The following is an 11,328-nucleotide window of genomic DNA, read 5'->3' on the forward strand; positions in this document are numbered from 1 at the left end:
GAAGCTGCACCGTGGAGCCACCAACGTGAGCATCAACGGGCTGGCCAAAACTGTCGGAGACTGTGGACGCAGACCCTTGGAGAATGAGTTACAAGATAGTAACTCGGCGATTGGGAGTCTCGCGGTTACCAACTTCACTAGACGAGGTTTAAGCAAATCACGTCGTTAAGACATTGTTCCTGGCCCACTCGGTTCATGCCAAGCGGGATATTGGCGACTTGAGTGACTTCCCGCTCTTCTCGATAGAGGAGCTGGAGAAAGTCCAACGATCGCTGTAGGCCAGAAAAGATCCTGGTTTCGACGGCATTCTAGGCGAGGTTTTCAAGCTTGGGGCGCTACAGGCCCTCTCTGCTTGCAGACATATATGATGCTACGAGCTGGAACCTTCAGCGCCAGATGGAAGACCACGTGTCTTGTGTTGATTCTCAAGGGCCATCCTCCTACCGCCCATTGTGTATGCTTGCAACAGTTGGGAAAGTATTTGAGAAGTTCTTAAGGGAAAGACTGGTTACGGTGATGAAACAGCCAGGTGGTCTGACACCCAACCAGTACAGTTTCCGGTAGGGTCGGTCGACCCTAGATGCAATCCAAGAGGTTGTTGAGGCAGTGCGGCGAGCAGAGGATCACAATCATTTTTCGTGCCGTGTAGTCCTTCTCATTATGTTGGACGTAAAAAACGCGTTCCTCTCTGCACGGGGGAGCGGTATGCTTTGGGCCCTGGAGCATTCGTTCCACGTCCCTCGATACCTTCTCAGAATGGTGGACGCATACTTGGTAAACCGCGGTTTAATCTACGAGACCGCGGCAGGCTGGTGTAGTTCCGCGATCACGTCACAGGCAGCAACGTGATCGCCTTCTCCCTCCAGACGCAGACGCTCTGCGCTGCTCTCGGCGCAGGCCCGACCTTTGGAACGCCGTCTACGATGGCTTGTTGAGGCTAGAGATGCCTGAATAGTCGGCCTTGGTTAGGTAAGCTGATGACGTTGAGCTACTTTTTGCAGACTGCGACTTGGAGTGCGCCTAAATGAGGCTCAGCCGAGCAATGCATAGGGTCAGCGCCTGGCTGAACGACCATGGGTTGTCTCTAGTCCTCAGCAAGACGGAGATTGTGGTTCTAACGAAGAAGCGTATTGAATCTCTCCTCTCCCTGCGGGTTTGGGATGAAGGTGTAGAAACCAAGCCGGCCGCGAATTATGATGATTGATGGGAAACTCAGTTTTGCTGAACAGCTTCGGAGAGCCGCCGACAAAACCGCGAAAGCCACAACCGCTCTCAGCTAGCTCATACCGAATGTCAGCGGACCGAAGGCCAGCATACGGCGACCGATGATGTCCATGATGTATTCCGTTCTGTTATTTGAAGTGGAAGTGTGAGCCCAGGCGTTAAAATTCGAGAAAGCGGTTCGGCAAGGTGCAATGCATCGCGGCCTTGCAAGTCGCTTCCGCGTATCGGACGGTTTCCGAGCCTGCCGTTCTGGTGGTCACCGGCGTTATACCCATTGCTCTTTTGGCAAGGGAGCGCCAAGCGACCTCCAGGAGGCGGCGACGGGCATGCAAAGTCCTAGAGACTATTGCCGAGGAGGAACGGACTCGCACGTTCCTCGCCTGATAAGATACGTGGGACCAGGAGACCAGAGGACGATGGATAGCAAGGCTTATCCCTCTGGTCAGACCGTGGACACAGAGGCAGCATGGAGAGGTAGAATTTGACTACATTATAGCCAAATAAACTTTTCCGTAAGTCTTTACTGATTCTATCAGCATCTTTCTTAATTTTATCTGACTCCTTACTTTTTTCCTCTTCGCTTGTGGTGAATCGGAGGTTTCTAAACGAGGGTGTTTACATGCACCCTTTGCCACGTTTGATTGTTCAAGTATACTCATTTGTCTTTATTCCTTCTGTAGCAAGGTTAACCGCCGGGGTACACCCCCACTCCAGGGCTACCAACCTTGGAGGTCCGATCCGGTACTCCGGTGGAACCGGCATATGCCCTGGCAGAGAGCGGATGCGCAATCTCTGCACTGACTCCAGGCTCCTACTCACCGAAGCTTTCAGAGCTCCCATGCACCGACATACATGGGCACCATTGCTACATGCTTGCCATCGCAGGGGGCATGTGGACAACGGAAGGGTCTCCGTTACACCTGCAATAACATTGACACTGGCCGCCACATCGACAGTTCTAAATATGGTATGAGTCCATTTCCAAATCGTTTATTAGTCCATATCCTGCAGGTGGCCAAAACTCCAGTCCGTCTGGTGACCTGAAGATGGAAACAGGTCAAAAAGAAAAACATATCCGAGGAATTTACTCGGAACCCCGTTAGCCAGCTATATGTATTGTACGTAAGTACAGCTGTTGCCGCCCTGGACGTGGAACTTAGGTGTTCTATTCGGGACGAGGGGATTATCTACCTCAGAGCATTTTTATTATTATTATTGATATTACAAAAATGAAATACCTGTTTTCTTCTATTTATCATGGGAAAATGCTCAAAAAACGTTTACAAAAAAAAATTTACTTAAATATTACACTTAACGGTATAAATTGTTTTAGATTTTTTGTAAACGGATTTTGAATAGTTCCCAATAGTTGTTATAAGTGTTTATGCCACTTTTTGAACTGTTAATTTATTTCTATTTCATTCAATTCCACTGATTTTCGTTTGATAAATTGAAATTGAACATCGATAAATTGACTTAAGAACTTTTCTTTTTTTTTGTCTTCAGTCATTTGACTGGTTTGATGCAGCTCTCCAAGATTCCCTATCTAGTGCTAGTCGTTTCATTTCAGTATACCCTCTACATCCTACATCCCTAACAATTTGTTTTACATATTCCAAACGTGGCCTGCCTACACAATTTTTTCCTTCTATCTGTCCTTCCAATATTAAAGCGACTATTCCAGGATGCCTTAGTATGTGGCCTATAAGTCTGTCTCTTCTTTTAACTATATTTTTCCAAATGCTTCTTTCTTCATCTATTTGTCGCAGTACCTCTTTATTTGTCACTTTATCCACCCATCTGATTTTTAACATTCTCCTGTAGAACCACATTTCAAAAGCTTCTAATCTTTTCTTCTCAAATACTCCGATTGTCCAAGTTTCACTTCCATATAAAGCGACACTCCAAACATATACTTTCAAAAATCTTTTCCTGACATTTAAATTAATTTTTGATGTAAACAAATTATATTTCTGACTGAAGGCTCGTTTCGCTTGTGCTATTCGGCATTTTATATCGCTCCTGCTTCGTCCATCTTTAGTAATTCTACTTCCCAAATAACAAAATTCTTCTACCTCCATAATCTTTTCTCCTCCTATTTTCACATTCAGTGGTCCATCTTTGTTATTTCTACTACATTTCATTACTTTTGTTTTATTCTTGTTTATTTTCATGCGATAGTTCTTGCGTAGGACTTCATCTATGCCGTTCATTGTTTCTTCTAAATCCTTTTTACTCTCGGCTAGAATTACTATATCATCAGCAAATCGTAGCATCTTTATCTTTTCACCTTGTACTGTTACTCCGAATCTAAATTGTTTATTAACTGCTAGTTCCATGTAAAGATTAAAAAGTAATGGGGATAGGGAACATCCTTGTCGGACTCCTTTTCTTATGTTCTTCAATTATTACTGTTGCTGTTTGGTTCCTGTAAACGTTAACAATTGTTCTTCTATCTCTGTATTTGAACCCTAATTTTTTTAAAATGCTGAACATTTTATTCCAGTCTACGTTATCAAATGCCTTTTCTAGGTCTATAACGGCCAGGTATGTTGGTTTGTTTTTCTTTAATCTTCTTTCTACTATTAATCTGAGGCCTAAAATTGCTTCCCTTGTCCCTATACTTTTCCTGAAACCAAATTGGTCTTCTCCTAACACTTCCTCCACTCTCCTCTCAATTCTTCTGTATAGAATTCTAGTTAAGATTTTTGATGCATGACTAGTTAAACTAATTGTTCTGTATTCTTCACATTTATCTGCCCCTGCTTTCTTTGGTATCATTACTATAACACTTTTTTTGAAGTCTGACGGAAATTCCCCTTTTTCATAAATATTACATACCAGTTTGTATAATCTATCAATCGCTTCCTCACCTGCACTGCGCAGTAATTCTACAGGAATTCCGTCTATTCCAGGAGCCTTTCTGCCATTTAAATCTTTTAATGCTCTCTTAAATTCAGATCTCAGTATTGTTTCTCCCATTTCATCCTCCTCAACTTCCTCTTCTTCCTCTATAACACCATTTTCTAATTCATTTCCTCCATATAACTCTTCAATATATTCCACCCATCTATCGACTTTACCTTTCGTATTATATATTGGTGTACCATCTTTGTTTAACACATTATTAGATTTTAATTTATGTACCCCAAAATTTTCCTTAACTTTCCTGTATGCTCCGTCTATTTTACCGATGTTCATTTCTCTTTCCACTTCTGAACACTTTTCTTTAATCCACTCTTCTTTCGCCAGTTAGCACTTCCTGTTTATAGCATTTCTTAATTGCCGATATTTCCTTTTACTTTCTTCATCACTAGCATTCTTATATTTTCTACGTTCATCCATCAGCTGCAATATATCGTCTGAAACCAAAGGTTTTCTACCAGTTCTCTTTATTACGCCTAAGTTTGCTTCTGCTGATTTAAGAATTTCCTTTTTAACATTCTCCCATTCTTCTTCTACATTTTCTACCTTATCTTTTTTACTCAGACCTCTTGCGATGTCCTTCTCAAAAATCTTCCTTACCTCCTCTTCCTCAAGCTTCTCTAAATCCACCGATTCATCTGACACCTTTTCTTCAGGTTTTTAAATCTCAATTTACATTTCATTATCACCAAATTATGGTCGCTATCAATGTCTGCTCCAGGGTAAGTTTTGCAGTCAACGAGTTGATTTCTAAATCTTTGCTTAACCATGATATAATCTATCTGATACCTTGCAGTATCGCCTGGCTTTTTCCAAGTGTATATTCTTCTATTATGATTTTTAAATTGGGTGTTGGCAATTACTAAATTATACTTCGTGCAAAACTCTATAAGTCGGTCCCCTCTTTCATTCCTTTTGCCCAGCCCGTATTCACCCACTATATTTCCTTCCTTGCCTTTTCCAATGCTTGCATTCCAATCTCCAACTTAAGTCTCCGACTTAAGAACAAGATTGTATAAAAGACTAATTAAACTTTTATAAATATTTCAAGCCACTACAATTGCATTAGCGCAATAAATTAATTTGATTATAATTTAATTTAACTAACACAAGAATAATAATAAATAATATTTATTTTTGATTTAATAGAATACATAAATGTATTTTATTGAATTAAAACATTTTCATTTTAATCATAAGTTACACAAAACATGAAAATTTTATCTATCTCTCATTATTACTCGTAATATCAAAATTTCATACAGAATAAAACATTAATTTATTTAGGCTTCTTTTTTTCATTTTGTAATAATATATTTTTAATCTGACTAATATTTTTTTTTTTTTTTTATATAATCTTTTAAGTAACCTTTAACACAGGATCGCTTGAGTATTCTTTAAAAAGTTATATATCTCTGATAAAACTTAACGAAGACTTCGTTTAGCAGGTTTCATAAAATAGAATTGACTGAAAAAAATATATATAACGAAAATCAAAACAATCAAAAGAATGTTAACATAAATAATTATGTTTATCACTGAATTTGTAAAATATATTAAAATTCAATTTTACATAAATTTTTAGTCGAATTTAAGAGAATTCTTTAAACAATTCTGAATTTATTACTGAAAGATATAAAAAAGAAAGAAAAAAATAAAATAATAATGTAAAAGTTTACGGCTTAAGGAAAATGTGGTTATTGATTTTAGAAAATTAAAATTTTTACGAATTAGGTACTGAACTTTTATCTTGGTACTGCTAATGACACGAATATGTCTGAATTTTAGGATTGATTGAAGAACTTTCAAAGAATTACTTACTATTGGTGAAGCCTTTATAGCCACTTCCGATTTAGAGATACCATACGATTTGCAACTAAGTCTTTTTTCATAATAAATATTACTCTTTCTGTAGATACGCTTATGTTACTAATTACAAAGTTCAGCTGACTGCTACCATAATACGAATACAAATTGTCGGAAAAATGTCACGTTTTCAAAAACGTTAGTCAAAATGTTATTAAAATTCAATAACTTCGTTTAAAATTAAGTTATACAATTTTTCATTAAAACCAAAAAGTAGTGACAAACCTTTTCCGAATGAATGAGGAGCATTCCTGTGACAATTTTGATACGATGCGAAGCCTAAGTTTGAATCAGGAATAAGATTTCTAATAACTTCTAATAAACTACGACTTCATTAGTCTTTCCCAAAAATAGAAGGAAGTTTTATTTTTGGGCTATATCGCAGCAGCGATATAGCCTAAATTTCTCCATTAAAGTCCAGCTAGTAATTTTGCAAACTTATATAAAATTTGATGTTAAAATTAATGGTACGAACTAAACAAAAATTCGGATTAGATGGCCTAAGCCTACAGTTTTAATAATTTCTCAAAATAAATTCCTGCTAGTAAAGGAACTTAAGAAAACCCATTTTGATGAAAAACCGGATATTCGTAAATATTTCTAGATAATCAACAAATTATTCCTAATAAATACTGAAAAAATTGAATTCTCTAAAATTTAAGTAAGATAAGGAAGGCATGTATGTAGTAAGTAAAGTCTGAATCTCTAACAGAACGCACAAATTACTTCCATGTAGGTTTTACTTTCAAACGATTACATCGGTTTTATAAGGTTCAGATTACTACCGCATACCGTTCTTCTCGCATACCTCTCTAACTGAAAATCTATACGTTAATTATCGATAAAACCAACAGGAATTTTATCCCAAAATATTTAGTCGTTTAATATCAGGCCTATTATTATCGTATATTAACACACTTAAATTTATAATATACATAATATACTATGCATAATATGCATTATGTGATTCCGTTTAGGTCTGTTATTATTAACGAAGTCCTGCAGATATCCATTACGTTTGTTATAACTTGTTATATATATATATATATATATATATATAAACGCAGTATACACACACAAATATATATATATATATATATATATGCAGTTAGAAAGTGAAGTAATTTCTAAACTAAAAGTTAATCTTACGCTACCTCTATACAGTACAAAAAATTGTTAAATTTTTTAAATGGAGTACTAATGTAACCACTGATAAACGATTAAAATTAAATTATTTTTCTTTTATTTTTGTTTAAATAGGTTACGATAAGCATAAAATCTATATTTTTATTTAAGTTCTCTAAAATGAATGCGATGCAGTATATTATTTTTCGATTCCAAAAGGCGAAGAAAAAGTTTTGAAAATTACAGTGAAGATCAAAATAATAAAAACAGAATTATAGTGGAAATATGCCATATGACGCTTATTTCAACTTATCTACTTTTTTCTTTTTTGTAAAATTGCATCGTTCAGAATCGCATAAAACACGTAGTTCATATAGCAGTAATTTCTAACAAGTCACAACATCCTACGATGTTATACAGTAACAGCCGATATAAACTTTAAATAAAGTTATAACAGCCGATATATACGGCCGATATATACGATATATACGATATAAATAACAGCCGATATATACGATTCATAAGCCGACTGTTATGATTAAAAGATAAAACCTACACTGAAAGATAAAGATTGGAATGTATGAAATAGATAATAAAGGATGTACGAAGCTATATAAGTTGAAGTTAAAAGATAAGCGCAGAATAGAAAGGAATGAAGAATAATATAAAACCGGTCAAACGATGATCCAAAAATTAAAAAAAACCCTAACAATAATAAGGATTATTAACGTTGCTAAAAACGTCTAAAATCTTGAATTACCAAATAACTAAGTTATATTTACACGGGTTTTTTTTATACAAACACGATAAATCATTTTTATACGTGATTTCATTTAAACGGTAGGATTATTCAAAATCCTTTAACTAATTATTAAATAATTAATGCAACCATAAAAAAATAGTTCTTCTATTTTATATGCAGAAGAACTACTTTTTTATGGCTATATTAATTATTTAATAATTAAGCACAAAACATAATTCTATTATCCATAAAACATGAACAACAAACCTTACATTCAATTAAAAATTTCTAGTCTGTCGAATTTAGGGGTTATTTTCTTTTAAGTGATCGGTACGACCACTTTTTTGTAAAATTTCAAAGGTGAATTTCTGATTAACGGTTAGCAGAAGCTTTGATAAAAGTCTAATAAACGTATTGATTTTACAATTGTTTTATAGTTTTGCTCGTATTTCTAGCACCCGCAATCAACTCATAAAATTGTTAAATCTATTAATATATGTTAACACTAAATTCATAAATATAATTTATATTTCGAAATTGCATCTAATTAATGAAATCATTCTTCTTAAAAACGAGCAAAAGATTTTAATATATTAATTATTAAAGGGAATACAGTACTCTTACTTATAATTTTAGTACTTACAGATATAAAATCATCTTTTAATAACAATATCCCTTTAATAATTAATATATTAAAATCATTTAATAGTTTTTAAGAAGTATGATTTCGTTATCATCTTATTTCAGTTTAAAGAACTTCATACTGCTGCAAAGAAGTAATTCTATTGTAATATTTCACTCTTTAATAAATAATTTATACAAATTTCATATCGAAATCGGTGTAAAATAATTTTTATAAAAAATTATATATATAGTCACTGCTACGAACTCTTCGTAAAGTACCCGAGGATATTATCAAAAATTACTTTTTTTTAAAAGTAGTATTCACCATTTCCATGAAAAATCTACTTTTTGTGATACCAAAACGTTTGAGAATGAACTTACGTATAAATATTACGTAGAAGACACTACACTACTTCTCTTACCTTTTCTCTAAAACGTGATATTCGTAACAGCATTTCAAACAATATTCGAATTATTGAACATCAATTTATATATATATATATATATATATATAAATTATTCATTTATACTATTCAAATAAAAATTAAACAATACTCCCACAAAATGGCTGACATTATTTGTTCATTGCTACAGTAAACGTTTTAAACCGTTGTAATGCTATAATGTTAAAAGCATTAGATTTCGTTTTAATTTTATTAATAAAATTAAAATAAAGCTCCGTTAAAAAACGTTGCTCATAAAAAGGAAAATTTCCGCTAACTAGCTGAAAAATATAAGCTTAAAGATAAAACTAGGGTTTAAATCTTACCAAGAATCAATTCACCTAACCAAAAGCAGTACGCGATCAGTAAATTAAAGATTAACGAAAACTTTAGGTTTTTGTCATCAAACAAAAAAACAAAGAAATTAGCGTTATTCGAAGGTTATTCATTATCAAACAAAGAAATTAATATAAAACAAAATTATAATTTTAGCTCTCCTAGAATAGACCAACATATCTGTAACACTGACGGTTTTCAAGTTATGTTTAAAAAAATTGTGAATTTTTAATTACACTTTCGTGACGTTTATAAAACTAAACATTTTTTTTAAAAGATGTTCTCAAATCCTTGCATTGAATTTCAGGTGGGCTAAGATAAATCAAGAACAGTCATTTGCATCGTACAATATTTTAGTTATAAAAAGATCTATGATAAAACATACAATCCTACAAACGAAATGTTTGCATATGACTAAACAAACAATTCAGATTTGAAATGAATATAATAACAAGCAAATCCATAAATAATAATAATAAAAATAATTAAAAAAAAACACCAGAAGAGATTAATTTATATTAATGATAAAACATAATTAAAATTTAATGAATAAAATAATTTTATAAACTACTCTAATGCATGCGCAAAGATCGACTTACAGGGGTTGGTCTATATGTTTCCGGATAATGCCAAGGATAGTTTACTCTTGTAGCCGTTCGAAAGTCTTGCTGATACAGCCCTTGTAACTGTCCTTGCTCCTGTTTTTTAAAATAGTTGTAATTTTTTCTTTCGTCGGTTTCTCCAACACGTTCTCCTTGGTACGAATGGCTTTGTCTTTCCTTCAAACAACAATTCAGGCTATTTTTATTATTATGAATTATACTACCGTCAAATTCATGTTCTTTATCCACTGCTGACATCTGTAGTTGCGTTGTTACCACTGAACAACTCTTAAATCGGTCACTTACATTTGCAACTGTTACACTTGTACAACGTAATTTACTCTCAGACATACTTTTAACACGATTATCTAACTACTTCAGGATATATTGAACAGTTAAAATTACTTGTACGCATATAATCTGTTACGCGTTCTTTAATTTCACTGTTACCGGTTAAAACGTACCTTAACTAATCACTTACAGTTAATCCCTCTGACTGAAATTGAGTTTAGCCTACTTCAAATATACGAACCGGTAGGGACTCGCATGTTTTAATTAAATAAAAAAATGTTTAATTATTTTGATTATTTTAAAAAACGTCATTAAAAAATGCCCTTAATTTAAGAATAATTACGTAATTAATCGTTTAAATTCCCCCCAAAAATGTATGGAATAACGGTTTCCAAATGGACTCTGTCAGTTCTTAAATTCGTTACAATATTATTTTTTTTTTTTAACAAAAAAATCAGATTTATTATGTCGACTAACAGTTTTGTAAATAAAAAACACTTCGGAGTGTTGTCGTGACAATTAGATTTATTAATGCGACAGTAGTTACCCCTCCGACTTCGATGAGACGACTAAATTTCAAAACATTTACTTTTGAAAATAGTAAAACGGGCCAAGCCCCGCCTAGTTGTCCCGCCTCCAACCACTGCTTAGCAATTTTGTGACACCACTCGATCAACTGTCAACCGCATCGAAACTCATAGCCCATACATACACGTATTTTTTATCTTTCTTTACGGCTGAAGTCAATCCCATCAACTGTAAACAAAAATTAATAGCAACTTTATACACATAATACAGCACAAGGAGTTAGTGTTGTAAAGAAAACAAATAAATATATGCCTGCGTTCGCACGTTTGTGTATGCGAAATTAAATTCTTTTTATTCACTGTGATTAGCAGATCTAGTAGTTTTAATATAACAAAATTTAATATCGTTAAATTTAATGTAGATTAAATTATTATAGTGAAAAATTAATTGCAATTCTAGACGTCCTTTTTAATTTTAAATATTTAATAACTGTTTGGAAATAGAACAGTGTTAAAAACATATCTAATCGATGATAATAATAATAATAATGATAATGATAATGATAATAATAATAATAATGATAATGATAATGATAATAATAATAATTAAAAAAAGGTGCAAT

The 11,328-nt window shown here is 33.6% G+C and overlaps 1 protein-coding gene across 3 annotated transcripts in view; it reads right to left on the reverse strand.

The window, feature by feature from the left end:
• The window catches only part of nau (myogenic-determination protein nautilus), a 116,014-nt gene extending 105,261 nt beyond the window's left edge, over positions 1–10,753 (reverse strand). The window contains exon 1 of one of the 3 annotated variants that reach the window (XM_075364197.1): positions 10,112–10,752. In XM_075364197.1, coding sequence (XP_075220312.1) covers positions 10,112–10,123 — 12 coding nt within the window. In that variant the 5' untranslated portion in view covers positions 10,124–10,752. Of the gene's footprint in view, positions 1–9,884 lie in introns of all 3 variants that reach the window. The other 2 variants (XM_075364179.1, XM_075364188.1) reach the window with 2 other exon arrangements.
• Positions 10,754–11,328: the final 575 nt, after the last annotated feature.

This window comes from Lycorma delicatula, chromosome 1, assembly GCF_047948215.1.
Source record: "Lycorma delicatula isolate Av1 chromosome 1, ASM4794821v1, whole genome shotgun sequence".
Taxonomy (NCBI): Eukaryota; Metazoa; Arthropoda; class Insecta; order Hemiptera; family Fulgoridae; genus Lycorma; species Lycorma delicatula.